The sequence below is a fragment of the Saxophila tyrrhenica genome (assembly GCF_035928015.1).
Source record: "Saxophila tyrrhenica strain CCFEE 5935 chromosome Unknown scaffold_14, whole genome shotgun sequence".
Taxonomy (NCBI): domain Eukaryota; kingdom Fungi; phylum Ascomycota; class Dothideomycetes; order Mycosphaerellales; family Extremaceae; genus Saxophila; species Saxophila tyrrhenica.
In genome coordinates this window covers 128,751-156,220 of record NW_027041746.1, presented here as the reverse complement: position 1 = coordinate 156,220, position 27,470 = coordinate 128,751, and the positions used below count along the sequence as shown (strand labels likewise).

Sequence of the window (27,470 nt, the reverse complement as noted above, 5' to 3'; positions counted from 1 at the left end):
ATCGCAATCACTCGAGCGACACCGATCTGATACCAGCCGGGGATCCTCCCCCGTGGTTGTTTCAACGCGTATCCACCTGAAGCTGGCCTAATCTCCGACCTCCTTCTGCCAGGTGCCATTGGTTTTGAGGGAAGCAGCTGGAACACTACCGCTACTTATCTACCACACCACACTCCCACGCCATTGTCTGGCTTCCGAGACATCATGGCATCTCCGAGACCTCACGCCCGGACACAGTCCTCCTTCTCCACGACCCCTACATCCGCCTCCTACACCCCATCTGGTCTGAACCCAAACCGCAGCCCGCAGTCAACGCCGCTGAGAGACACCGCTTATAACGGAAGCGAGGGCCTTATCAACGACCTTGACTCGACTCCGTATTTTGACGGTGAAACACTGGACGACAGCTTGCCTACCGCGCCCGCCAGAGTCGCAACAACTCCAGCTCGACCAGCGTTTGGCGCAAGACTTCTCTCGAGCTTATCAAACGCACAGCCAGCAGCGGCGGCACTTGGAAGGAAGGGCAGTGTTCTACACTCCCGCGCAAAATCTCTCGCGGCATACGTGCCCAAGCTCAACACCGCCAATACACCCTCCGACGCACCCGCACCCACACGAGCTCAAGCACCCAACAGAATCTTCGGCGACCTCTTCAACGGCGAGTCAGCACCCATTCGCCTAGGCGCACCAATTTCGCCTACGAAGGAAAAAGAAGAGACGGAGTTCGTAATGGAATACACACCTACCTTCACCGACCGCCCAACAAGCATGTTCACGCGCCGTGATACCGCTTCAAGCAACCGCAGCACCCCTCCGACGCAGACCCGCAAAGCTTCGTGGTTCGTGCGACGCTCTACAGCCACCACGCCAAGCAAAGCATCACAACCGCCGCAAGACGAATTAGCCAACCTCAACATCTCCTCCGCCCTCTTCCCGAACGGTCCAGCGGACCCTCTCAGCCCAGCATCCTTCAACGACCTCCTTCTCAACGCCACTTCTCTCCTCGACCGCATGCAGATCGCCTACAAAGAGAAATGCACCTACATCGCCTCCCTCCAGCCCGAACTCGATGCGCAGCGCGAAGAAGTTGAAGAAGCAGAGACGCGCTCCCAGCACCTAAAAATGCAACTCGAAGATATGGGACGGCAGGCTCAGGAAAGAGAACGCGCGATGCAGGATCTGAGCAAGCAGCTGACGGAGGAAAAGATGTGGGTGCAGGAGCTGCGGGAGAATTCGGCTAGGACTGTCAGGCTGGTCAGAGAAGAGAGTGGCGAGGATGCTGAACGGACGCCTACGAGGAGGGGCAAGAGGATCAGCGCTAGTGACGCTGCCAGCGACAGTGGGTTTGAATCCGATCTCGACTCCGTATTTTCGGCTACTACGAGTGGTGGGAACGAGACGCCGGCATCGCCTGCGCGGAGTCTAGTCGCAGGGGATAATGCGAGTTACTGGGCGTTGAAACAACCGAATGGCAAGGCTGGGAATACGAAGAGGGATGGCGACGGCCCGGCGTGGGCGACTGTGGAGGCGCTGAGGAATGAGAATCAGGTGTTGAAGGGGCGGATGGGGGAGATGGAACGGGAGATGCAGGGCGTGATCGACTTCGTCGGAGGGCTCAACGGGATCTGAACATCGTCGCGATGGATGACGGGTAATCGGGTTGCATGGGACGGATGGGATGACTGTATGACGGGATGAGCTGGTCTCGGAGACGCGGTAATGTGCTTGAAGGCACGTGTGGTAATAGTCCTTCGTGTATAGATGTACATGGATGTACAGACGGCTGTGAACAGATGCCCTCATTGCACATCCGTCTCAGGACCCCGGTGTCGATGCGTTGTCCTCGCTACCACGAAGCTTGTAGCGCTTGAAGGCCAAGCAGAAGCCATCCGCCTTCGCGATGCTTGATCGGAGAAGACCTCACTTCGTCTCCCTTCTTCCACATCTACCTTCACCTTCGAGCGCAGGCTACTCCAGGAAACCTCTCGTGAAGCGATGAAGTCTAAGCAGTAGGCGGATGCGAGCATCACAGCATCACAGCGGTTTGTGCAAGCAGTTCTTCCATCTTGACCCCTCTTTCATGTTCCTCCCCACGCTTCATGCTCTCCACTCCCCGATGTTCTTTATCAGAATGGCGGGTTGGTGTTACATCACGCATCCATGCTTGCAGATCACGGTGCTACTATGAGCTGCCGTTGTGTTCAAAACGCAGCTCTCTCGTCCGTCATGAAGCACAAATGCAACCATGCGAGCCGCTCTACTCTTCCTGGTCTTCTCGGCCACCGCAGTAAGCGGCAAGAGTAACTACGACCTTATCGACCCCCTCATCGGCTCAGTGAACGGCGGAAATGTCTTTGCCGGCGCCTCACTGCCGTAAGTACCTGCTCAATCTATCACGATCAACAGCTAGCTAACTCCCATCTAGATATGGCATAGCCAAAGCCGTCCCTGACGTCTCCGGCGCCAACACCGCCGGCTTCTCACTCGACGGCAGCAACATCACCGGCTTCTCCACCCAACACGACTCCGGGACCGGCGGGAATCCAAGTCAAGGCCAGTTTCCGCTGTCCCTGCAACCGGCTTGCGAGGGTGGGGAGCTGGAGAAGTGTAAGTTCGGGAGTAAGTACGAACGAGCTGTCAACTATCGACCTGGAAGCGTGGAGGCGGAGCCGGGGTATTTTGGGCTAGAGCTGGGAAGTGATGTCGGGGTTGAGGTGACGACGACGGAGCATGCTGCGCTTTGGGAGTTTGACTTCACCAACCATTTTGGAAAGGATACGGTGAGTCCGTTGATGCTGCTGGACTTAACGGATCTGCAGGATAGTCGGCAGAACGCTTCGATCAGCGTTGATGCTGAAACCGGAAGGATGGTAGCTAACGGGACGTTCTTGCCGAGTTTTGGGGTGGGGAGTTATCAGTCGTTTGTCTGTGTTGATTTTAAGGGTGCTGGGGTGAGGGATACGGGGCTCTGGGTGAATGAGAGGGGTGGGACGGAGCCGAAGGAGTTGTTCGTTAATCGGGGGTATAGTCTTTTCTACATCCAGGCAGGAGGTAAGCTTTGCTGCGCCGAAGGGTTCTCCGAGACACGATCACATTGCGTGTGGTGCCTCGACGCCTCAAAACTGCTTCGGTATTACCGAGACACTTGCTAACTCTTATCATGGCTGTTCAGGCTTCGTGCGCTTCCACAAGCCGGAGAACAACGTCCTGCAGGCTCGAGTCGGCGTCAGCTTCCTCAGCAGCGAAAAGGCGTGCCATAACGCTAAGACCGAGATCCCGGACTGGAACTTCAACCGCGTCCGTGCAGAAGCAGCAAACGCATGGAAGGAAAAAATGTCCACCGTCTCGATCCTACCCGGCGGAGCCAACGAGAGTATACAGCGGACCTTCTTCACAGCCATCTACCGGACGATGATGAGCCCGCAGAACTATACTGGCGATAACCCGTTGTTTCCGGCTGAGGAGCTGTATTTTGACAGCTATTACTGCACATGGGATTCTTTCCGGACGACGTTTCCGTTCTTGACGATCTTTGACCCGGGGACGTTGAGTCAGATGATTACGAGTTTGCTGAATATTTATGAGTCGGTTGGATGGCTGCCGGATTGTCGGATGCAGCTTTGTAAGGGGTATTCGCAGGGTGGGTAACGCTATTCTCTTGCAAAAGGGGAAGGGAGCGTGAGCTAATGATGAGACCAGGCGGCTCTAATGCAGACAATGTGATAGCGGATGCCTACGTTAAGAATCTGACGAACATCGACTGGAGCCTCGCTTACTCTGCCATCCGCAACGATGCAGAAAACGAGCCCTTCGACTGGGGCGTAGAAGGTCGGGGTGGCCTGCAGTCCTGGAAACGCTACGGCTACATACCAGTCTTCGACTACGACACCCAGGGCTTCGGACCAGACTACCATTCCATCTCCCGCACGCTCGAGTACGCCTACAACGACTTCTGCGTCGCCACCCTCGCTGCCGGCTTGGGCGAAACGGCTGACGCGGAGAAATACCTCCAAAGCTCCGGGAACTGGCACAACCTCTGGAAGGCAAACCAGACCTCCTCCATCAAAGGTAACAACACCGGTTTCATCGGCTTCCTGCAACCACGCTACGCGAACGGGACGTGGCGGTATCAAGACCCCATCGAGTGCTCTCCCCTTGACAGCTTTTGCAGCTACAGCAGTAACCCAAAAGAGACGTTCGAAGACAGCATCTGGGAGTACGTCTTCTTCGTCCCGCAAGACCAGGCTCGTCTTATGGAGACTGTAGGCGGGAAAGAGCAATTTGTCCGCCGACTGGACTTCCTACACGAAAGCGGGCTTCTCGATATTTCCAACGAACCCTCCGAATTGGTCGTGTACCAGTACCATTACGCCGGCCGCCCTGGTCTCTCGGCGCAGCGGCTGCATAGCTACATACCCTCGTCCTTCAATGCATCGCATAACGGGCTACCCGGAAACGACGATAGCGGAGCTTCAGGATCTTTCGTTGCGTTCGCTATGAGTGGCTTATTCCCCGTAGCAGGACAGAATGTCTACCTGATCAGCCCGCCTTTCTTTGAGAGCGTGAGTTATACGAACGCTATTACGGGCAAGACGGCGACGATTAGGGTGACGAATTTTGACCCGGAGTATAAAGAGGTATTTATCCAGAGTGCGAGGCTAGATACGGAGGTGTATACGAGGAACTGGATCGGGCATGAGTTGTTTTTGGAGGGCAAGACGTTGGAGCTAACGTTGGGGCGGGAGGAGAGTGACTGGGGGACGAAGGAGGAGGATCTGCCGCCTAGTACGTCGCCGGACGGGTCGATGGAAGGGTATGAGGCGATGTTTTAGATTGCTGAGATTATGTGACACAATCAAGAGTTGGTCCAAGATGGCCGCCCGTTCTACCTCACAATATAAGCGAACCTTGTAGCAATCTTGCACATTCTCCACTCGAGACAACAGCTCTCCCCATCACTTCGAGCCCACCGACTTCTCCTCCTCATGCTGCACCCCATCATCAATCTTCTCCGGCTCCCTCACACCGCTCTGCGCAGTGACCGAGCTCCTCCTCCGCTGATACGCCTCCGTGTCTTCATAATTGATAAGCAATTCGCCATTCTTGCCGAAGCGATGCGGCTTGTCAGCCGCAACTTTAACCACGCTGAAGGCTCCTTTGATGCCTTTGACGTCCTGGAAGATCTCGTCCATTTCTTCGAGAGATCTGTAGGCTGTTTCGGGGTAGAAGCTGGCGGTTGGGTAAGTGTTGGTAGATTTGCAGGTGGGATGGAGACTCACAAGTACACGCAGGGCACCATGAAAGCGTTGATGCAGGCGAAAACGGTGTAGGTGTTGTAACCGATGGCTGAGAAAGCTGGAGGCGTAACCATGACCACCATGAAGTTGAAGATCCTAGCAGGAAGACCGGTCAGTTGCTGACGATATCGAATACTTTCGATTTGCGGACTTACCAATTGGCAGTAGTCGAGATAGCGTTGGCAGGCGCTCTGATATTGAGTGGTGTAATCTCAGCGGGATAAAGCCTATGGTAAGACTATGTCAGTAGCAAGACGAGTTGTCTTGGGGAAAGAGTTCGTGCTTACCAAGTCATTCCGAGCCAGCCAACTGCAAAGAACGAGTTGAAGACGAATAAAAAGACGGCAGCCACAATGCCATACATGGTCTTCTGATCTCCGACCGCGTTAGCGGTAGCAGCAGCTAGAATGGCCATGGAAGCCGCCTGCCCAGCAGCACCAAACAGCATCAACTGCCGCCGACCAAACTTCTCAATGGTGAAGATGGCGATCCACGAAGCTACCCAGTACTCCGTGCCATTGCATGCCGCGAGCAGACGGCTCATGAATCCACTGAGACCGATGCGGCCGAAGATGGTCGCAGCGTAATATGTCTGGACAAAGGGTCATGTCAGTAGATATACAGTCTGTCAAACAGCGGATAAATGGCTCACTATGATGTTGATTCCAGAAATCTGCTGAAACATCTGGTTGACGTATGCCAGAACTGTACGGTGGAGATTGCGGTTGCTGTTGAGTTTGAAGCAGTCTGAGAAGCCACCTTTGGACATCTCGAATGCGACATCTTTCACAGCCTTGAACTCACTTTGAACCTTCGCGTCGTCTTCTGGGAGGTCAGACAAGGCGGCGAGGACTGTGAGCGCCTCGTCGTCGTGACCTTTGAGTACCAGCCTGCAGTCTGTGTTAACGAACCTCAAGATGATAGACTTATACCGCTTCGTACCACCGCGGCGACTCTGGCAAACCCATGATGAAAGATAATATGAACAGGCATAGGACGATCTGGAATCTATTTGAAAGGTTGATCAGCGGCGAGCTTCCTCGAAGAAGACGGAGCGACGTACGCAATTGGGAACCTCCATGCAACGGACGATGGCTCCAGAAAGGAGAAGCCAAGATCGATCCAGTAGCTGAGCATGACTGCATTCGCCATCAGTACGCCCAGAGCAGTAGTAGCGACATCTACTCACCGCCAAAAACGATCAAAGACCCCTCAATCATGACCATCTGTCCACGCCGATGCGACTTGCTCGTCTCTGATTGCCATGTCGGTACTGTCGACGTGTTCATGCCATTGCCGAATCCGGTGATGAGTCGCGAAGCGATGAGCTGCCCAAGGCTGAAGGAAGAGCACTGCAAGGTGGCACCCAAAACCATGATGGAAGAGCCCATGAAGATAGTCCTCCTTCGTCCAAGCAGATTACCGAGCCATATTGTAGCAACTGCACCGAAGAAGCAGCCGAGTGTGTAGCCACCCACCGTGATACCTAGTATGCCACAGTGAGTAATCTGCGGCCATGACTGCAGAGAAAAGATGATACCCACCCTGCACGTTTGAGGCCTTTCCTTCAGTCCAGCCTTCCGGAGGATCATCCGTATTCACCTGTGGGAACTGCTTCAGGAAGACCGGGAGGGTGAGCAGGCCGCCCAGGACACCCTAGATGGCTATAAGCTTTGAAGTCTGCTTGTACAATATGGTATGATCGCTTGCCTGGTCATATCCGAACAGCGCGAAGTCAGTCCCGGCTATCACGGCGATGGCAATATTCAATTGCAGGCCGCGTAGGCCAAAGAACCTTTTGCCGCCGCCACGCCCAAACATTGTGGTGTTCGCACTGAGATCCAGTTGCTAAATCAATTGTAATGGATAAGGATAACAGCTTATTCTGAGACTTCTAGAGATGGTATTGATGAAGCAGAAAGTGCTTGCAGCTCTTTTCAATGATCTCACGCGGACGCGGCACCACGAGATCGACAGGAAGACTAGAAGAAGAAAGCCGTGCCATGGTGACCGCAGTGAGATCCCCGGAAAATGACCTGTGAGGCGCTCGTTGGCAACGTCAGATTCGCTGATCGCGTGTGGGCGCTGCGGAGATCGCATGGTGAGGCGATCTTCGAGGCGATCTGCGATGGCGCACACCAATGAGTTGATGAGGGAGTGTACGTTTGAGGTCTCGTGACATTGTCGGGATGCCAGACTCTGATTAATTTGGATTCATTCCACAGACGAGTTTCGTTTCGCCTTCGAGATGGAAGTGGAAGAACCTTTGGTATCCCCAGATTTCCCCCATCTTGTCGCGGCCGTCAAGCTTCGGGTGGTGGGGATGTGAGGATGCTTGGCTGAGCGACGAACAGCCGTCAGTTGCCGACCTGCCTTGCTGGTTGCAGTCATCATACCAGCGTTTATTGATCACGATCAGACGTCGAGAGTAAAAGTGACAGAAGGAAAACGGGCAATTACTTCAAAGTCCTGGAGCCGGGAAAGGCAAAAGCGGTCGAAGTGCGCAGATGTGAGTTCGCACATGGAGAACCTGGCCAACGGTTTGTTACGTGGCTTTGGATAGGTGCCTGTGCATGTTGAAGCTTCAAGGTGCTGTTCTGATATGAGGGAGTGGAGCGGGAAGAAGTGTGGTTGTTCTTGACAAGTTTTCATCGTGAAGATCACGTGCACGCATGGCCGCTCTTGGCAACGATTTTCGACCTCGAGATAATTCAAGCGCATTGGCTGATACCACAATCATTCTGAAAGAGGATCAGGAAACAGAGTATATGGTCGCGAAGATGTTCACGATTCGTGAGTAACATGTCTCAATCTCGTGAACGAAGACTAACCAGTCGAAGGCGTACCCTGCTCGTCCGCCAACATCGGTATGCATACTCGGACTCATAGCGTGGAAGCAAGTCTGATGCGCGGCAGGTCCTGGCTTCGATGTGATCGGTCTGGCTCTCTCGATATGGCTGGAACTGCGTGTGACGACTGGTGAAAAAACTTCTGAAGCCGTCCGGTACAACTGCCGAATCACCTACGAGGGCAAAGGGGATGTGGACAAAGACGCCGACAAGAACCTCATCACTCAGACCGCACTCTACGTACTTCGATGTCATGGAAAGAAGACATTTCCTGAAGGCACTCACGTCCATATCGTGAATCCTATCCCTCTCGGACGAGGTCTTGGATCATCGGGTGCTGCGGTCGTTGCTGGCGTATCACTCGCGAATGAAGTCGCACAACTAGGTCTTTCGAAAGACCGCATCCTCGACTACTGCTTGATGATCGAGCGACATCCAGACAACGTCGCTGCTGCTCTGTTCGGCGGCTTCGTGGGATCATACCTCAAGGAGCTCAACCCTGAAGACATGAAGCGAAGAGAGATTCCTCTGGCTGAAGTACTTCCAGCGCCACAAGGAGGTGAAGATACCGGACTCACTCCTCCCATACCCCCGCAAGACATCGGCAAACACATCCGCTTTCCTTGGGCGAAGGAGATTAAATGTATTGCGATCATCCCGGACTTTGAAGTGTCGACGGCCGAGGCAAGGAGAGTGCTGCCGACGTCGTACGAAAAGGCAGATGTGATTTACAACCTGCAGCGAGTAGCCCTGCTTACTACGGCACTTGGTCAGAGTCCGCCAAATCCAGTCCTCATCTACGATGGAATGCAAGACAAGGTCCACCAACCGTACCGAAAAGGCCTGATACCTGGTTTGACCGAGATCTTGCAATCTGTGGGCCCAGACAGGAATCCAGGTCTGCTTGGGATCTGCTTATCAGGTGCCGGCCCAACGATCCTCGCGCTGGCTACCGAGAACTTTAGTGACATAGCTGAACACCTTCTTGGCGAGTTCAAGAAGGAAGGCATCACTTGCGACTGGAAGCTACTGGAGCCAGCATACGACGGATTGACTGTGTCGCATGGGTCCCAGGAAAGTGGTAGGATGACGTACGCGGATGCTGGAGTGTCCATAGAAGCGGGTAACGAACTCGTGCAGTCAATCAAGTCTGCTGTAGCTTCGACAAGACGACCAGGTGCAGATGCTGAAATCGGTGGTTTTGGCGGCGCTATGGACCTGGCAGCTGCAGGATACACAGAGCCTCCGTTGATCGTACAAGCAATTGATGGCGTGGGCACCAAGCTTAAGATCGCTTTTGCCATGGACGACTTCTCGACCGTCGGAATCGATCTCGTCGCCATGAACGTCAATGATCTACTGGTGCAAGGTGCAGAGCCGCTGACTTTCATGGACTACTACGGATGCTCGAAGCTGGATGTAGCAGATGCGTCGCGCTTCGTCAAAGGTGTAGCGGAAGGCTGCCGAGAAGCTGGATGCGCATTAGTCGGAGGCGAGACGGCGGAAATGCCAGGCATGTATCAAGGCAAGGAGTTTGATGCCGCTGGTGCAGCGACTGGTGCGATCAAGGAGGGCAGGAAGATACTGCCAGACAAAGAGGCAATGCAAGAAGGCGACGTCTTGCTGGGATTGAAGAGCAACGGAGCTCATTCAAATGGCTTCTCGCTTATTCGCAAGGTCATCGAGAGACACGGACTCAGCTGGAATGACCAGGCGCCTTGGGACTCGAGCACGACTGTCGGTGCAAGCTTACTTACTCCCACACGGATATATGTGAAAGCATTGATGCCAGCCATCGAGCAAGATCTGATCCTCGGCATGTCGCATATCACAGGCGGTGGCCTAGATGAGAATATCCCACGCATGCTGCCCAAACACCTAGCGGCGGAAGTGAACGTCGCTTCGTGGCCTGTTCCAGGAGTTCTGAAGTGGCTGAAGCAGGCCGGCAATGTGAGCAATAAGGAGTTCGCAAGGACGTGGAATACTGGTTTGGGGATGGTGTTGGTGGTCAAAGAGGAGAAGGTGCAGAGTGCTGTTGATGCGTTGAGGTCTGCTGGAGAAGAGGCGGTTCGTGTCGGGAAATTGGTTGCGAAGAACGATGAAGGTGTAATTTTGCTGGGGCTGGAGCACTGGGACTGAGCCGGGTGAAGGCAGATGCCAGAATTTCTCGGACTGCGCGGGTTTTCATGCTGCCTTGAGTTCAATTGGTGGCTCTCAAGAAGCAAAGGTCTTGCCGTCTCAAAACGCAGCAGTTTTGGTGCATTGATCGCAGTGCATGACTTGGAGGAGTCAAGATGCTGGCTCGTTGATGGCGCAAAAAAGACAGACTCCAGCTCACAAGACCAAGCGCTGGCAGTTAATGTCGCAACCTGCTCAACCTAGTAGTAGCACAAATGACCCTCCTCCCATCACCGCTACCACTTATGCAAAAGCCGCGTCAATAGCCCAGTCAACGACAGCGACGACCAAGCCGTGCGCCGCTCGTCCTGTGGCTCACCAAGGCCTTCCTCCTCCGCAGTCTGCCCGTCAATCGTCCCCACCACGGCAGAGTACAGCGTCCCCCCATCCCCCTTCCATCCGTGAAAAACCATATGCTTCCCATCCCCGAACACCGACATCCCGCCCGGCCCATCTAGATCATAGTCACCCGTCTCGAACAGCGGACGCTCCGCCCGTTTATACGGTCCCGTGATCGAGTCGGCGGTGGCGTAGCTGACGGTGTAGTTGTGCGTCACAAAGCAGCCGGAGGAGAAGTACAGGATCCATGTGTTGCCGGATTTGGTAAGGGATGGAGCTTCGATGACTCCTTGGTCTGCTGCTCCGTTGTTGTCCAGGAGGACGGTAGCTCTGGACTGGAGGGTGATGCCGTCTCGGGCAACAGGTTGGAGGACGAGGGGTGTGCGGACGATTGGTGCTTCTGTGAGAAGTGTGAGCGAAAGTCATGTGCAAAGGCTCCAGAATTGCTTACTTGTGTTGCCGCATGGTCCTCCGTGGCCCATAGCATTGCCGTCCTGATTCGAAGATTTAGCCAAGGGTTTCTAAAGCAGTGATTTCTGTGACCTACAATCTTGTACACAATGTACCGCTGGCCGTTGTCGTCGTAGCCTGAAGCATCGATTGCACCGCCGAGGGAGACTGGACAGATGAGTGGGCTCTTTTGCGCGACATAAGGACCTAGCACCGTGTCTGAAGTAGCGGCACCGATGCAGTGGATGTTTGGGTAGTCTGCAGTCGTGGCGGCGTAGTACCTTCTTTTGTTAGTACTGCTCTCGTTGCATAACGAGTACTGCATACATCACGAAGCTTCCGTCATCCTGTACGCATTGCGGTCAGTCATCGCAGTACCGACGCTTGTTGCTCGCTACTCACCAGCTGCACGACATCTGGCGCCCACGTATCCGGCGAGGAAGCATCCACCCATGCCGGAAGAACTGGCAACGCATCCCTCTGCGAGCCGTTGCTGTTCTTGATGATCTGCCATGACAGAAAGTCGGTGGACTTTGCGATCTGGATATGGACGTGGCTTCCGATCGTCCTCGTTGCGAACGAGTACTACGTGCTGCCGACGAGGATAACGCTTGGGTCTGGGCTGGTCAGCGGAGTGCAATGCCTGTTTCAAGGATACACAACTCACCTGGGAAGTTGGCTTCATCAAGCACCGGTCCTGCCTCCCATCGCTTGCTGTTGATATGCCGTCCAAGATCGCTCTGTACGGAGATAGGAATTGCGAAGGCACATCCAGCGGCCAGGGCAAGGAGCATGAGGCTCGTTAGAATGAACATGTTACCGAAGAACAGATTTGCCGGTTTCCAGGACTTCAGCCCAGGGTCACCAGGTCATAAGTATGCTCACTAGGCTATGCTGTACTCCGCCCGATGGATGATCGTGAAAAGGGTTATGAGAATGGTGAGGTAGGAAATGATACCAGGTGCTTACCAGCATCCTGAATCGTGCAGCACTTGCTTTCAACGAAGCGAGACGGTCACGACGTTACAGGAAGCTGCGACTGTTCTGAATGGTGCAATAAAAGGAGCACGATTTCCTTTGTGACGTTTTGCTGTCACAAGCATGTTCAAACGACAACGAGATTGAGCATACGCAAGAACAAGATGCTACACACCTTCACACTATGACCACTGAATAACAGGCTTAACCACCTTCCCTTCCTCCAAATCATGCAACGCCTGCCCAAAGTCCTTATAGTCATACATCTTCACAATCTTATCCACCGGAAAATCTCCCGCCCTCTGCATCTCCACCAACTTCGGAACATACTCTGACGGCACCGAGTCCCCTTCCCTCACGCCAACATAAGTCTTGCTATACAGCAGCCACTGCAGTGGATCGATGTTGACTTTGGCGCCTGTGGGCGCTACGCCGACGGTGGCGGTTTTGCCAAACATGCCGGTGCAGTTGAGTGCTTGTTCGATGACGGCGGGGACGCCGGTGCAGTCGATGGCGTAGTCGGCGCCGATGTTGTTGGTTAGGCGTTTGATTTCGGCGACGACGTCCGGGACCTCGCGGACGTTGACGAGGTCGGTGGCGCCGAGTTCTTGGGCGAGGGGGAGTTTCGATGCTTGGATGTCGACGGCGATGATTTGTTTGACCTGTTGCAACCTCGTCAGCAGTGATGTCCAAGAAGTAGTGCGGGTCGATACTCACCTTCATGTACTTAGCAGCCATCAAAGCAGTCAACCCAACCGTACCCAACCCAAACACAACAATCGAGCTCTCAGGCTCCGGCTTCAACACATTCATCACCGTTCCGGCACCTTTCCACCATCAGCACCCACCCGTTTGCTCAACCTCCGAACAAGTACATACCAGTCTGATACCCACACCCCATCGGGGCAAACATCCCCGCCTCCCCACCAGGATACGGATGCTTCACCACACAAGTCTCCTGCACGAAAGTCGTCTTCGCAAAACTACTCTGCCCGAAGAAATGACACCTTACGCTCTCCCCGCTGTCCTTCAACCGCGCCGCCGTGCTTCCATCCGGTCTGGTGCCATGGAGATGCAGACGCGTGCCTTCGGTGCAGTTGGCCGGGTGGCCGGTGCGGCAGAAGCGGCAGGTCTCGCAGTAGTTGATGGAGAGGAGGACGAAGTCGCCGACGGCGAGGGATGTGTTCTTGACTTTGGGGCCGATGGCGCGGATGGTGCCGGCGCCTTTGGATGGCGAGGCAGGAGTGTTAGTGGATGTCGAAGAGACGGGAGGGTTTTGCTGGTTGGGGTGGTACCTTCATGGCCGAAGACGGCTGGGTAGGGGCATATCTGGATTTCGCCTTTTTGGAATACGATGTCCTGGATTACGTTAGAGACGGGACGAACAATATCTGATTAGACTTACGGTATGGCATATACCAGAATACTTCATATCAATTAAGAGTTCATCGTCTTGCATCTCATCCAGAACAATGTTTTCGAGCTTAAAGTCTTGCTTGGGGCCGTGGACGACATAGCCAATGGTTTCGATGTTTTTGGTTGAGATTTCTGCCATTTCGAGTTCTTCCAAATGCTGCAATACAAAGAAGACTGAGAAGGAGAGATATTAGAAGACTGCTGGTACGAGACGACCTACCGTAGATACTCCTCTATCAGGCCGGTTGGTCCGAGGTATAGCTAGCTGTTTAGCTTTGGTACCTTGAGCTCTGGTCTGAGCTAAAAAGCGGAGAGATTAGAGACCTTTAGTAAGGACCGTGTATTCGTTTCTCGTTCTCGCGCTTTATGTGGCTGTTGCTGAGCGCTGTATCTCAATAATATTATCAATCGCTTTTGTCATGACCTCGTGCAATCCATCATCGTTCGCTGCCATCAAGAAAACGCCCAATCACTCAAGGAACCTTATGCAGCGGTTTCGCCTTTCAGTGATGGCATCGGACCAGGAGCAATGGCTTTCACATTCGAGCCATGGTCACCATACCTGGCTTGAGCGAGCGAGATGGTCTTCTCGTCCAGACTGAATACCGCATACGCCGACCTCAGCAGCGGGTCTCCCAGAACATTCCCGTCCTCTGCACCCTTCGCGAGAGCAAAGACGCACAGGGGCTCCCCGTCCTGCATATAAGGCTTTGAGTCTTCATAGGCACCTTGATACACCGGCACGATGAGGTTGGAGTACGGGATTTGGATGTGCGCCGTTGATTTGCCGTCTGCTCCTGTTAGGCCGAGTGTGAGAGAGGCATCCATGTCGGCGTCTTTGCAAAACACTGCGCTTGTCTCTCCATGCTGCGACGCACTCGGAAGTGCGCTCATGACCTCGTCGTAGATGGAAGGAGGTAGGCTGAGCGCTGCGGCGCCAGAGTCGATCAAGACTGTGCTGGCGTACTTCTTCGGTGTAAGCTTAGAAGTCTTGCCTTTCCGCGTGGCCGAAACAGATGTCAAGAGCAGATCCTGGCTGATGTACATCCCGTGAGTCCAGCTGGTAGGAGACAGATCCTTTTGGACTGGAAGTGTGACAAGGTCTCCAGAGAATTTAGCGGAGTCAATGCCTCCAAACAGTATGCTGCCCGTTTGAGACGACACATCGTCAAGGTAAAGACTGTAGGATCGTGACTTGATGTGGCCAGCATCAAATAGGGAATCCAAGATAGTGGGTGTAGTGAAGTTGACATCGCAATTCCGAGGACCAGATGCGCAGACCGAGGCTTCCTGGCCAGCGAAACTTAGGCCCAAGATGCCATACTGCGGTCCTGAGCCACCTTCGAACCCAGGAGATACGTTGAGATGGTCGGCAACAGCGAACGTGTGGCCGTGAACAGTTGCTGGTCCTATCCGAATAGTGTCTTGGACGTAGGAGCCATTGGCCGTCGAGCCATCAATGTAGGCGGTGTGAAAATTTGCAGGCGTTCTGAAATGCTTGATTGTCGAAGAGTCGTTCTTCAGGACTGCAGTGACATGAGCATGGGCTACATCTGTTGAATCTATTTGAACTTACAGCTTCCACCAGGACAGCTCCGATCCAGACATCTCGCCGATTCAGCACTCGGTATGAAGAGACCGCTGCTGCCAGTGTCAAGAAGGACCTGCAACCGTTGAGGCGGCGTGCCAACATCAATATCCAGAAAATAGCCGCCAGAGAAGATCCATTGATCATTGAGATTCAGATCGGCATGCAGAGTAGCATCACGTTTGCGATGTGAAGGGGTAGGAAAGACTGTATGCGGGACGTGTCGCCGCTGCATGCCGTATCGAACAACATGCTCATCAGGAAGAGCTTTTGCAGCAACGGTAGAACGAATGGCAGCCGGAAGGCCCAACAGAGCAAGTAAAGAGAGGTTCATCATCTTAAAGAGCGTGGAAATTAGACTGCAAAATAGAGAGCGTAAGGCAGTATAGATGAGAAAATAGGCACGAGAGTAGAGCAGAAGTAGAGCACACCAGAAGAGTCTTCCCCATCCCAACAATCACCCCATCACGAACAGCCGAAGAAAAGTGGACCAGAGTGGTGAAACAGACTGTACCAAAAGACAACGCATGGCGGCGCCTGCAGCCAGACTCCAGCAGACCTGTGGACCTTTCCACGTTGCCAGCAGTGGAGTCTCGATGGGACCTCGTCCCGTCTTGTACCGGCAATGGCTGCAGAAGCGTACCGCTGCGCGACAGACTTTTTGTTGAGTCTCCGGCTTACGACGCGGCGGCGGCAGTTTCTGCGGCTGATGACGCGTTGGGCTGTTGCTGTCTCAGTCGACGGATGGGAGTGTGTTCTGCTCACGTGGAGACGTGCAAGCAGCCGTTCGAATGGAGGAGATGTCTCAATGGCAACGAGCATAACGGATGCAGGTCGAGGACGGAGACGTGGTCGAGATGTCGTGTCACTGTCAGGAGCCAGAAAACGCGCTTTCCTAATTCATCCTAGCTCAAATTAAGCGAATGTCCAACCTCACTACCACCAAAACCCACATGTCGAAAGACACACCCAAAACATTCACATGCCTCCCCTCGACCCCGCCAACCTCATCTTCCCCTCTGCGCACCACTCCATCTCCAGCACCCTCACCACCCTCTCCCGCTCCCACCTCACCGTGTCCAACCGCCTCCGCTCCATCAAACACGATGCCGAGTTCGTCGAAGCAGTATCTTCTATTTACCAACTCCCGTTAATCGCCAACGAGCGGTGCGGAAGCTGGTACATCACTCCCGAACTCAAGGCAGGGAGCGCGTACTTCAAGTCTACGGATGGGCATTTCGGGCAATGGGGGTTTAGTTTGCGGAGGCTGAATTTGGGGGTTCTTGAGGTTGTGGGGAGGCAGGGAGGGTAGTACTCTCCAAGGTTTTGTAACTATGATCAGCATGAAGCTGATAGTGTAGTCTAGATGTATTATTGTTGATTCGACAAGAAGAGGGAAGAGCATGCCCGATGCTCTGTCCAAGACTGTGCCGATTTGGGTCGCTGTGCTGAATAGACTGCTGTTCCCGGACGAACGTGACAGCCATGTTGTGAAGACGCCGCAAGATGTCGTCTCGAGGTCTGAGCACGCACAGATCGAGCAGCGTCTACCCAACTTCGTTTCTGAGCTGCGCAACCTGGCTCTAGACATCGATGGCCTGCGCTCTAAGTTGTATGGCCGGCCGATGGAGGTGACGTGGGCGACGCCGGATTCTCCTCTATCGTCGCCTCCGCAGAGTCTGTCGGGCCGAAACCTCGTCGTCCTATGCACAGCCTCCGGACGCACAATGGCAGGTAAGCCAGCCGATTTCGACTACGTGCAAGGAGCAGCGGACGACCACGAGAGCTGGGCGCACGGCCTGACACCGCAGCTGTTCTGGTCCAACAACGGTCTTCTCTCTTCGGCGTCGGAGGAAGAACTTCCGCTCGTCATCCAAAATCTGGTTTCCAAGGGCAAGACTCAATCAACGTCCCGCAAGCCGGTGGTTATCAAACCGACTAGCAACATCTTCATCAGCGACAACGCAGCAGCGCGTGAGATGCATCGCGACTTCGGCATTGCTGTCTCGTGCTCGGAGAAGCCGGACGCGCTGTTAAGCGAGCATCTTGGGGAGAAGTACATTCATCTCTGCTGCACCACAGGCAAGGTAGGCAGTCGGCAGCTGCGGTCAGTGCTTCCAAGGCTGTCACTTGTCGCGGCAAGCCTGTCGTACGACACTCGAGTGCTCATCACATGCCAGACCGGGCGCGACTTGGCCGTTGGCGTGGCGCTGGCGCTCATTTGCCTCCGCTGCGGCAACGATGGCGAGATAGCACCCTCTCCCCATGCTCCAAGGCCATTGAACAAGACCCTGATCAAACAGCGCCTCAGCTGGATCATGGTCTCCATGCCGGACGCCGTACCCAGTCGCGCCACACTTCAAAGCGTCAATGCTTTCCTGCTAGGCTGAGATTCTTCAATCTTCATCACTCCCCTCCCCACCATCCTCCCAACTCAACCACTTACTCATATACGGCCCATCCAACCAATACCCCAACCGTCCATAATACCCCCTTACCCCGACCCCGGAAATAACCGCAATCTTCCCACTCCCATGCTCCTCCCGCGCAATCCGCTCCGCCTCCTCCATCAACAGCGTCCCGAAACCCTGGTGCTGGCTCTTCCCCTTCACGCGCTCGTGGATCGGCACCGCGGAGCCGTAGACGTGCAGTTCGCGGACGAGACTCGTCGGTTGCGAGATGAGTTCGGGGCGGTAGGTGTATTTCTCCGTGCATTTCCGGAGGCGCAGCAGGGCGATCAGGATATCTTGCTTTGGGTCCTCGTAGGCGAGGAAGGTTTCCCAGCCGCCGTTGGCGACGTAGTCACGACGCACGAGCTCGACTTGCAAGGGGCGGATCTTGTGCTTGACTTCGTTGATACCCACCTCTCGTGTCCGGACGTCGCGGCAGCTGGTGCCGAAGTCTTTCATCCTGGCCAGAGCGAGCTCGCGGAGGTTGCCGTTTTCCACACCGGAGGTGACGAGGGGCATGGGGATGTCGCGCTGGACGCGGTAGATGCGTGTCCACGGCGGGATGAGCGCGAGGATGCGCGCGACGAGGTCGATGAGCGTGTTGGGCGTGTAGTTCTTGTATCTCCCCGTCCGCCAGAGCTCGTAGAGGCCGGTCCCGCGGATGACGAGGGTGGGGTAGATTTTGAGGCCGTCGGTGCGGAAGGCTGGGTTCTCGAAGTATTCTTGGAATTGGAAGAGGTCGCGTTCGAGGCCAACGTTGGGCAGGTCGGGCATCATGTGCGAGACGACTTTGAAGCCGGCGTCTTTGGCCATGGCGAAGGTCTCGCAGACGGCTTTGACGGTGTGGCCGCGGTTGGTGTCGCGGGCGACGTCCTCATATAACGACTGGACACCAATTTCGAGACGAGTGCAGCCGTAGCGGAGCATATCCGTGAGATGAGGTGGGAGGCAGTAGTCGGGTCGGGTCTCGATAGTAATACCAATGCATTTGGTCGTGCTCTGCTCGCCTGCTGTGACAGCCTCATCGACATTAGAGGTCTGGTAGCCGCTCAGGGCGTTGTGCAGCTGGCTGATGAACTCTTCCCGGTACTTGGGACTTAAGCTCATGAACGTGCCTCCCATAATAATGTATTCCACTTTATCCACGCTGTGTCCGAGATTCCTGATCTGGTCCACTCTCCCTCTCGCCTGCTCAAATGGGTCATACCTCGCCCTGATCGCCCGCATGCTGGTGGGTTCATATCCAGTATAGCTCTGCGTGCTGTACTCGAAGTCGCTGTCCGGTCCTCCAGGGCAGTAGACGCAAATGTTGCCAGTGTATGCAATATGCGGACATCGATGCGGCTTGCACATCACCGCCACCACAGCAATTCCACTGGCACTTCTTATAGGTTTCGCTATGAGCTTCGGCAGGATGTACTTCTTATACTGCTCCGGCACAGCAGCGATGATGTCTGTAAGAGGTGGTAATCGAGACAGGAAGTGCTTCTTCGCGATCTGGCCTCGCAGGCTGTTGAGGTTGATGTCCCGTTTCTTACCGCCATCTTGCTGCGTCTGCTCGTAATCGTCGACGAGTGTCTTGCTGATGTCCGCACAGGCTCGCATATATCGTTCGTTTTCTGGAGCCAGCTTGTTCGTCTTGTCGGCGCCGAGACGCTTCTTCTTCGTGATAGTCTCCGTCATGGTCGCCATGATGGCGGCTGTAGTCGTTTGACAACTTGCTGTCTTAGATGCAAGAAATGTTCGAGATATGAGTGCTATAAAATGCCCCACCAAAAAGCGCATGTGAAAGCCTTGGCGTGTCAAGCTACCGTCTCCATCCATAGAAAAACCTCCATCCCACCTTCCACACCGCAAACATGGCCCCCTCCACCTCCGCCGCCCGCCCCAAACGCGCCGGCGACGATATCGCCCGCCTCCACGACCAAACCTTAAAGAAACCCCGCTTCGACGCCCGCAACCCCTCCACCCTCGCCCCCGACGAGCCCGAAGACGACCTCATCCTCGACGCCGACGTGATCGGTAAGAGCGGACCGCAGATCAAACGGAACGCTGTGAACATCGATGGGTATGAGAGTGATTCGGATAATGATAACTTCAACGAGCGGGCGGAGTTGAGGGAGCGGGAGAAGAAGGCCACTGGGGGTCGGGGGAGTAAGGAGGAGGAGGAGGATGATATGTTTGCGGATTTGGAGGAGAGGGATGGGGATGAGGATGAGGAGAAGTCGGCGGAGGGGAAGAAGAGTAAGAAGGGGGTGAGGTTTTTGGAGCGCGGGGAGGTGGAGGGAGAGGTGCTGAATAGTACGTCTGGCGGGCATGTGTCGGCGGAGCTACTGAAGAGTGGCAGGGGGAAGCAGCGGCAGGTAGATGACGATGAGGAGGAGAGCTCGGGGGAAGAGGAGGATCGGGATCAGTTGCCGGAGGAGATGGAGGGGGAGTTGGCGGCGGAGATTGGGGCGGGGGGGAAGAAGAAGCATGCGCCGAGGCTGGATGCGTTTAATTTGAAGGAAGAAGAGGAGGAGGGGCGGTACGATGAGAGCGGGAATTATGTGCGAAAGGCGGCGGACCCAGACGCGGCGAACGATAGTTGGTTGGACGGGTTGACGAGGAAGGATATGAAGAAGGCGAAGGAGGCGCAGGAGAAGCGGGATGAGGAGTTGAGGAGGCAAGCGGCGGAGAGCGATGCGCTGTTGACGAGTGATTTGCTTTCGACGCTGATAGCGCATCTGGAAACGGGGGAGACCGCGTTGGAGGCGCTGCGGCGGTTGAACAAGAGCAAGCCCGCGAGTAAAGAGACGAAGGTGCCGAAGTGGAAGCAGAAGAAGTTGCGGAAGGACGATAATATGGACGTCGACTCCAACGGCAACAACAATGCTTCCACCGACCCCGCCGAAACCGCCCGCCGCGCCGCAGTCGATGCCATCACCGGCGCCGCAGATGCCATCTACGGCCGCGCCCAACTCGAAATCTACGATACCGAGCGGGAGGTCCTGATGCGGCAGTATCGACGAGAGACTGGTGAAGACTGGGTGTCTAAGGCTCAACCGGCCGAAGCAGAGGATGGTGATAGGCAGACGTGGGAGTTTCGATGGAGCGAGGGTGGGGATTTGCACGGCCCGTACGACGCAGCGACGATGAGCGCATGGAGGGAAGCTGGGTATTTTGGGGAAGGGGTGGAGTTTCGCAGAGGAGGTGGGGAGTGGAGTCGACTGCTCGAGCTGTGAGGATGCTCGCTGGGCTGTGTATACATATCAGGCGAAGTCGAAGAAAGACAATGTATTTTATATCGCATCTTGCCAGCACACTACTTCCACGCCTTTCCTTCTCCGTTCGAATTGAACCGAAAAGCCTCCATTTAAATTTCACGACTAATGATTGTTCGATCAGTTTCACACTCTGCTCCATTACAAGTACCAAGCGTTAAGCTACCTTATCCAGCCAAGTACAATCTTGCCCGCTATCCCTCCACTCCTCGTGTCAGGTTCACTCACTCCCTCTCCCCACCCACCCCTTTGCTGTGAAGCAAGAGACGGAATCCAACCAAGCACAATACACAACCCCTTCGATTCCAAAATGCTAAAACAAAGCGCACAAAAACAACCCATACAAACACTCCCGCACTGTGCAACGCCGTCCGACACGCTCTTCTTCTCTCATTACCCTCCGTATGCAAGATTTCACGCCCTTCCCACAAAGCCTCGCGAAACGCCGGAGGTTACTCCAAACACAAAACAATAGTATGCAAGAAACGCGGTTACGAAAAAGGGGGGGGCGGGCAGCGAGCTCCATATTCTTTCTTTCTTTCTTTCCTTCTAAAGGGTAGTAGGTCATTCTCGTTTCGGTCGTCGCGTCGATAGAGAGTCGTGGACGTCGTTTTCTCGGGTGGTGTCGCGTACGCTGGCCGTGAGGTATTGGTTGGTATATTCGATGATGAGTGATGATTGATGCTAGTCATGAGGCGATTCTTCTTCTTCTGTTCGTAAAGTCATGCTGGGGTCATGAACTTGCTTTCCATCTTCAGGCCCGACGCTGGGTATGATGCGAAACGGACCTTTCTTCGAGGACGCAGGTCGTTGCACTACTCGACGGTGATCTCCGGCGCGCTGCTCTGTTGGGACAGCTCGTCGCTGTTGCGCGCGACGTGTCCGTTCTGGCGGCGAGGGAAACCCGGGCCGCGCTCGGGGAGTGGGCCGCGAGGTTGACGGTCTGGTCCGCCGGGGCCACGGTTCTGCGAGCGGTCGTCGAAGTTCGTGCTGAAGGAGCGGTGGCTGCCGATCGGGCCAGGGTTCTCGCGATCCCAGGATGGGATGCCACGAAGTCCGCGAGGAGAGCCGCCGAAGGGTCCGCCAAGGCTCATATTTCCGAGGCCGTTGATGATGTTGTTTTCGCCGCGTTCTGCCAGACCTGACGTGGGCGTCATGAGGGTTGGTGTGCTCGACTGACCGTTGTCCCTCCCGAAGTCCTGCAGACTCGCAACGTTCTGGCGAAGAGCAGCTGGGAAGCTGGCAGTGGAGGGCACAGGTGATGGCGTGTATGAGCGCAGATCTGCAACAGAGCGCGCTGCACGGAGGTTGTTGCCAGGCCCGAGACCACTGGTGTCGAAGCCAGATGCAAGGTAACCGGAAGCCTGATGTCTCATTCCGCTGCCGTAGTACTGCTCGTTATGGCGGACATCGCTAAAGTCAGTTGTTGCTGCTCGGTTCAAGTGTCGCCTGTCCTCATTGCGCAAACTCGAGAGCTGACCCATAGGAGGGCTAACGCGAGCTCTTGCAGTCTCCTTGAACACATGCACAGCCCGTCGATCCGCGTCACCCTTCGAGGCGTGCCCGAGACCCATGTGGTGTGCAAGGGTGTGCACGATCCTGCGCTCAGGTGGGGAGAGTGTAGGCGGGAAGGGCAGAACATCTCTGGCATTGTCTTCCTTGAAAAGCAGGAGCTTCGAGTAGTATTGCAAGGCTTGCGGGTCATTTAGATCCACATCCAGTGCTGCCAGTGGACTCTGACTTTCACCAAAACCACCTGGGAATGAGCTTCCGGGCTTCATGTTGCGGGCCGAAACAGGCGAAGGCGAACTGTTCATCATCATGCGCGAAGACAGAGAGCTGGCGGAAGCTTGAGTCTGAAGCGTCGCCGGGCCCATAGGCCTATGCTGCTCCTCGAGTTGTCCGCGGCGCTCTCTCTTCTCCCGCTCGATCCTCTCCCGCTCTGCAGCCGGCAACATCTTCTTGTACTCCACCCGCAGCTTGCGCCCATTCAGCTCGAAGTGGTTCATCGAATCAATGACGGCGGCCGTCTCATCAGGGTTCGTGAAGTTCGCAAATGCAAGGCCGCGGAAGACGCCATTATCGAAGTGGTAGTTGAAAGCGTAAGGAAGTGGCAGGCCCATATCGGTCATAATGGCCACGAGCTGCTCTTTCTTGATCGCGAACGGGATGTTCTTGATGACAATGGCGGTGGGTATGAGGTCTTCATCCGGATCCGAGCCCATCGTGTCCTGGCGCATGCCACCTCCGAGTCCGCCCATGTAGGGGTTGAGATGGTTCATCTGCATCTGTGGGCCCTGATCCATCCATGCCTACGTACTTGTTAGTCCAGATCTGCCGACCTGCCTTCAATATCAGGACACATACAGATGGGATACCCGACCGCCCTCCTCTTGACGGTGGCTTCCTCAAGCCTGGACCTCCGAGCCCATTCAAGGTATTGTTCGTGCTGAAGGCACCGGCGTTCCACGAATTCCCGCCCATGTCATAACCTCCACCTCCATATCCACCGATTGTGGCATTCCTCATATCACCGAACCTGTTTACATCATATCTCGCGTGATCCTCCGCAGTGTACAGTCCAGACGGAAGGTATTGGTGCGGCTCGAACTGATTTCGCGAGTTTTGGCGGTGTAAAGAATTTTGTCGTTGCTGCTGCGGCGAGCGATTCGGAGGGTTGTCGTAATACATGTCGAAGTTGTGGTTCATTTTGGCGGTGTGTGCACTTCTCGGGGGTGTCGTTCAGCAGCAGAAAGCCGCGTGGAGCGGTATACAGCTGTGCGCTTGCCGTGGGTGGTGCGCAGAAGCACTGCAAAGTCCTTTCCTGGCAGACTGTACAGCAGACGTCTCAGATAAAAAAAGGTGTATATCGGCCGTGACAGGAGGCCTTGTCGAAGCGAGGCGTGATTGCTCCTCGCGCAAATGCAGCAGATGCAGGCTTTTCCAGGAGTCGAGAGCGTGATGATGTTGCGAGCGGGCCGTCTGGTCGTAAAGTCGTGAACTGCACCGTAAACTCGTGAGGCGTTAGCAGAGAACAAAGAGACACACTTCGGCGGCGGACGCTCGGCGATGGCAGATGGCGAGAGAGAGGTGTGCTCGTAGTAGTGTGCGGTGCTGCTGCTGTCGCTGGTGGAGCTGGCGTGGGCGAATCGAGACGTCGCTCGCAGCAGGTCAGGCTCTGTCTGTCGCTAGCTCGCTCAAGTCTGCAGGAGAGATGCAAGAGCTCTGGCCCCCTGCTCTGCTTCGTCTGCTTTTCTCGATGTGTGATGTGTAGCACACGGCGTCGGATCGCTGTTGCTCGTGCTATCCCAAACGCACGTCGCGGGCGGGTGTCACACGGGATGGAAGGGCGTTGGCGGAGGAGAGGGTGGTATGGGAGACAGTACAGAAGTATGTACTTGGGGTGAAGTGGATGTCAGAAGAAGGCTATTTCCAGGAGAAATTGTGAAATGTCCGAGCACAGGCTTCGGCAAGGAAACGGGCACGTTCGGTGGACGTCTCCTGAGTTTGAAAGGCTTCTAGAGATAATCAACGGCCTCCTTAGCGGACGTCAATCTCATCAAATGGGGATGCTAGACCCTCCCTTCCTGTCCCGAGCTTCTCAGAGTCTGCACCGACACGCATCCACTCCTTCTCCTTCTCCAAACCAACTTCATGTCGCCGCGGCCAGAAGCAGCACTTCCCGCGTTTGCCTCTTCAGCAATAGATCTAACGGATGACAGGCGTTGGCAGGCAAAGCCGTTGTCATATCCGGATTGGCTGGCTTCCAGATGTCGGAGCGTCGAATCACGCTGCCAACCTCACTCCATCGACTCGCAGTGGCATTGCGCACAACGAACAGTCAGCTGCAAGGCTAATGCGCATATCCGTGAGTTGTATGCAGTGTGTTGACATGGATTGGCCGGCACATCAGCTGCAGAGCATCAAGCTATCGAGTAAGTGGTGCATGAAAGACTCGCAATGCTCATGCGGGCTCGAGGAGGTAGCGTACATCATCTGTCTCAGACCTACATCTCCTAGGGCATTTCCTCGCCCGCGAGATGGCCGCATAGCATCCGAAAGATCTTATATAGCGCTCGACTTGGTCATCTCTCGACAAATCTGCCGTCGCCTTCCAACCCCAGGTGCGAGAAAAGGTAACATGATAGCACGCAAGCAGCGAGATGTCTGCAGCGAACACCTCCGTTTATGTCTTTATAGCCCACACAAACACAGCATCTGCGACTCCCTCAAACACCATCCCAAAACCCACCCTCGCACCACATCGTGGCCTCATCGTCCTGCATGCACCTCGTGTCGCACATCCTGCAGCCAACCTTCTCCGCGAGCGCAGAGACAGCCAGCCTTTACCATCTCACCACTTACCACAATTCAACCCTCACAACCCAAGCCCCTCCACAGAGACATCTCCGTCGGGCACCATGACCATCATTCTGAGCTCTCAGATCCAACTAGACGCGTCCGGTCACTCTTAACCTCGAGTAAACGAAAAATGATTGGCTCCTCCCTGCCAGCGAAGCTGTGACGAGATGGGCGTCACGCAGCTGGGAATGGTCATGTGATTGATTGACTCGTCTTCACCTCGTCAGTGAGTACCTCTCAGATACGTCGGGCGCAAGGTATAAGTAGGTCTTTGAGCCCGATGTTCGCTGTGCTTTTATTTTCTCTTCCGTGGTCGTTTACCTTCGCGATGAGGATACATGTACGCAGGAAGACGACTTTCGGTCCTGATGACCTGCGGCCCTACCCCGGGGAACTTCAGATATACTTGGACACGGTGGACCAAACATGGTGACCACATTTCGCCGCCAGCCAAAAGCGCACGAGTAATCTGGCCAACTTAAAAAGCGCCGGATGAATAGCAGAATACCGAAACCGGTCCTAACTCAGCCCGTCCCACAATCGTCTTCTACCTCCAACGCCAATTTACGCCCAGCAACGACAGTGAGGGCCCTCACACGGCGCACCGCGACACTCACGCAAACTCCCCAGCCAGCGACCACGAGAAGCCATGGCAGCTTCGCGCTTCCGCAGGTCATCCCTCGCCTTCTCCGCCCTCCCAGCCTTGCCAGCATTCTTCATCATCGCGGCATCCAGCCTCGCCCTCTCCACGAGATCGTCCGCGTGCGCAAGACTTTCCTGCCGGGCCGTGTGGATGGGGAGGGCACGCGACGGCGACTAACCGTTATTATACCCATACTCACCACCCTCCACCTCGCCCTCCTGCTGCGGTCGGTGCTGCGGTGGCGCGTACATCTTCGGCGACGGGAACTTGAGCGTTAGCCTCCCCACTCTATCCGGATATTCCCAGAATCTGGGCTGGGGCACACTCACTGCTTGCTGCGGCATCTGCTGCATTGGCATCCCCGGGTACGGGGCCTGCGGTTGGTACATATTCGGATCAAACAGCTGCTGCCCGCCGTACTGCTGTTGCTGGGGTTGTGGTGGCGGATAGGCGCCCATCTGCTGCTGGTACTGGGGTTGTGGCATGTGCTGTTGATCCATGCCGGCGAATTCTGGCTGGCCGCCCATCTGCGCTTGCTCTTGCCCTGGCACACCGCTGGCGCCGGCTGTTGCGCTTCCCGACGGGTCGGCGTACGTACCTACCGCGCTGAACTCTGGCCGTCTCTTGTGTTGCGGCGTCGCGTCTTCCCTAGGGACGATATCGATGAGGAAGTCGAACATGTCGCTCTTGGCCAACGCCGACGCGATGTCGCTGCGCTGCAGGGTGCGCCGCTTGTTCTCCTCGGCGTGGATCCAGGCGCGCATGGTGAGCTCGGTGATGAAGATGTCGCAGCCCTTGGCGAAGAGGATGGGGGCTTCGGCGCTGATCATCTTAACCTCCGGGTCGGCCTTCATCACCTTCTTGATGCGCGCGAGCGGCAGCTGGTGCAGCTTGTAGTCGTGCTCTTCGGTCTCCAGCTTCGACACTTGGTTTTGCCAGTACGTGTTGAGGATGTCTCGATACGGCCCATTGAGTCCTTGCGATACCTGGTGGGTTTCTTGTTTAGCAGCTGTGAGGCATTGCGCATGAGGATAGGTAAGTTCTCACATTCGCCCAGTGCCCAGTGAAGGTCTCTGCTGGCGGCGCATGGCCTTGAGCTGCGATTGCTGCGCTCGCGCCATAGTGTCCTCCATGCTCGGTGTTGTACTTTGGCTGGCCGTTTTCCCCGTCATACCTCTTCGGTTGCGGTGCGCCCACCGATGGCTGGGCCGGCGGCATGCCATATGGATGTGGTGCTTGCATGGTGAAGGATCTCGCGCCTCATGCGACGCTTGGTGTATATGCCTACTGTAATCGGCTGTGCGCGCTCATCCACAGGCGCGTTGCTGTCGTGTGTCGAAATCCCGGGTGCCCGCGAATAGCTGCTGCTCCCCAGTGATGACGGCACAAATGCGGTGACAGTTCCTGCGGTTCTGCAGGCGACACGTCAGTAAGTGCGAGCGACGGTGAAGAACTCTGCCATGAGCGCGCCATCGCAACGCGCGACATGGCTGTGGTGACGTTGCGGAGTAAACACTCACAGTCAACAGTGTGATATCGCTAGCCTTGTCCTCGGCCTCACAGCATTGGTTGGAGGAGGGCGAATGTTATTGGTTGTGCTCGACGGTGGATTGTTATTGGTGAGTCGCGGCAAGGAGAGAAAGCCAAGGGAGCCGCC

The 27,470-nt window shown here is 55.4% G+C and overlaps 12 protein-coding genes across 12 annotated transcripts; 5 read left to right on the top strand and 7 right to left on the bottom strand.

Annotated features, from left to right (window-relative positions):
• Positions 1-204: 204 nt before the first annotated feature.
• Positions 205-1,629, top strand: LTR77_008358 (uncharacterized protein; the record flags this gene model as incomplete). The annotated part of the gene is made up of 1 exon (XM_064805590.1): positions 205-1,629. One exon carries the CDS (start codon positions 205-207, stop codon positions 1,627-1,629), a length of 1,425 nt encoding a protein of 474 aa, XP_064656050.1.
• A 616-nt stretch (positions 1,630-2,245) lies between these two features.
• On the top strand, positions 2,246-4,832 carry LTR77_008357 (uncharacterized protein; the record flags this gene model as incomplete). The annotated part of the gene is made up of 4 exons (XM_064805589.1): positions 2,246-2,373; positions 2,426-3,051; positions 3,173-3,640; positions 3,700-4,832. 4 exons carry the CDS (start codon positions 2,246-2,248, stop codon positions 4,830-4,832), a joined length of 2,355 nt encoding a protein of 784 aa, XP_064656049.1.
• Positions 4,833-4,955: 123 nt separating this feature from the next.
• LTR77_008356 (uncharacterized protein) lies at positions 4,956-6,673 on the bottom strand (the record flags this gene model as incomplete). The annotated part of the gene is made up of 8 exons (XM_064805588.1): positions 4,956-5,229; positions 5,280-5,393; positions 5,453-5,524; positions 5,585-5,889; positions 5,950-6,187; positions 6,240-6,305; positions 6,361-6,436; positions 6,487-6,673. The coding sequence occupies 8 exons, from the start codon at positions 6,671-6,673 to the stop codon at positions 4,956-4,958; spliced, it is 1,332 nt and encodes a 443-aa protein (XP_064656048.1).
• A 1,296-nt stretch (positions 6,674-7,969) lies between these two features.
• Positions 7,970-10,285, top strand: LTR77_008355 (uncharacterized protein; the record flags this gene model as incomplete). Its single annotated transcript, XM_064805587.1, has 2 exons — positions 7,970-8,090; positions 8,214-10,285. The coding sequence occupies 2 exons, from the start codon at positions 7,970-7,972 to the stop codon at positions 10,283-10,285; spliced, it is 2,193 nt and encodes a 730-aa protein (XP_064656047.1).
• A 275-nt stretch (positions 10,286-10,560) lies between these two features.
• On the bottom strand, positions 10,561-11,928 carry LTR77_008354 (uncharacterized protein; the record flags this gene model as incomplete). Its single annotated transcript, XM_064805586.1, has 7 exons — positions 10,561-11,063; positions 11,115-11,157; positions 11,211-11,394; positions 11,441-11,460; positions 11,516-11,653; positions 11,714-11,730; positions 11,781-11,928. 7 exons carry the CDS (start codon positions 11,926-11,928, stop codon positions 10,561-10,563), a joined length of 1,053 nt encoding a protein of 350 aa, XP_064656046.1.
• A 345-nt stretch (positions 11,929-12,273) lies between these two features.
• LTR77_008353 (uncharacterized protein) lies at positions 12,274-13,646 on the bottom strand (the record flags this gene model as incomplete). The annotated part of the gene is made up of 5 exons (XM_064805585.1): positions 12,274-12,753; positions 12,809-12,918; positions 12,971-13,315; positions 13,387-13,450; positions 13,497-13,646. The coding sequence occupies 5 exons, from the start codon at positions 13,644-13,646 to the stop codon at positions 12,274-12,276; spliced, it is 1,149 nt and encodes a 382-aa protein (XP_064656045.1).
• Positions 13,647-13,990: 344 nt separating this feature from the next.
• On the bottom strand, positions 13,991-15,432 carry LTR77_008352 (uncharacterized protein; the record flags this gene model as incomplete). Its single annotated transcript, XM_064805584.1, has 2 exons — positions 13,991-15,033; positions 15,084-15,432. The coding sequence occupies 2 exons, from the start codon at positions 15,430-15,432 to the stop codon at positions 13,991-13,993; spliced, it is 1,392 nt and encodes a 463-aa protein (XP_064656044.1).
• Positions 15,433-16,077: 645 nt separating this feature from the next.
• RIT1 (tRNA A64-2'-O-ribosylphosphate transferase) lies at positions 16,078-17,485 on the top strand (the record flags this gene model as incomplete). Its single annotated transcript, XM_064805583.1, has 2 exons — positions 16,078-16,403; positions 16,462-17,485. The coding sequence occupies 2 exons, from the start codon at positions 16,078-16,080 to the stop codon at positions 17,483-17,485; spliced, it is 1,350 nt and encodes a 449-aa protein (XP_064656043.1).
• A 6-nt stretch (positions 17,486-17,491) lies between these two features.
• Positions 17,492-19,237, bottom strand: ELP3 (Elongator subunit; the record flags this gene model as incomplete). The annotated part of the gene is made up of 1 exon (XM_064805582.1): positions 17,492-19,237. The coding sequence occupies one exon, from the start codon at positions 19,235-19,237 to the stop codon at positions 17,492-17,494; it is 1,746 nt and encodes a 581-aa protein (XP_064656042.1).
• Positions 19,238-19,404: 167 nt separating this feature from the next.
• LTR77_008349 (uncharacterized protein) lies at positions 19,405-20,769 on the top strand (the record flags this gene model as incomplete). The annotated part of the gene is made up of 1 exon (XM_064805581.1): positions 19,405-20,769. One exon carries the CDS (start codon positions 19,405-19,407, stop codon positions 20,767-20,769), a length of 1,365 nt encoding a protein of 454 aa, XP_064656041.1.
• Positions 20,770-21,623: 854 nt separating this feature from the next.
• On the bottom strand, positions 21,624-23,517 carry PIN4_1 (Peptidyl-prolyl cis-trans isomerase pin4; the record flags this gene model as incomplete). Its single annotated transcript, XM_064805580.1, has 2 exons — positions 21,624-23,120; positions 23,176-23,517. The coding sequence occupies 2 exons, from the start codon at positions 23,515-23,517 to the stop codon at positions 21,624-21,626; spliced, it is 1,839 nt and encodes a 612-aa protein (XP_064656040.1).
• Positions 23,518-25,986: 2,469 nt separating this feature from the next.
• HAP5 (CCAAT- binding transcription factor component) lies at positions 25,987-27,055 on the bottom strand (the record flags this gene model as incomplete). The annotated part of the gene is made up of 2 exons (XM_064805579.1): positions 25,987-26,799; positions 26,861-27,055. The coding sequence occupies 2 exons, from the start codon at positions 27,053-27,055 to the stop codon at positions 25,987-25,989; spliced, it is 1,008 nt and encodes a 335-aa protein (XP_064656039.1).
• Positions 27,056-27,470: the final 415 nt, after the last annotated feature.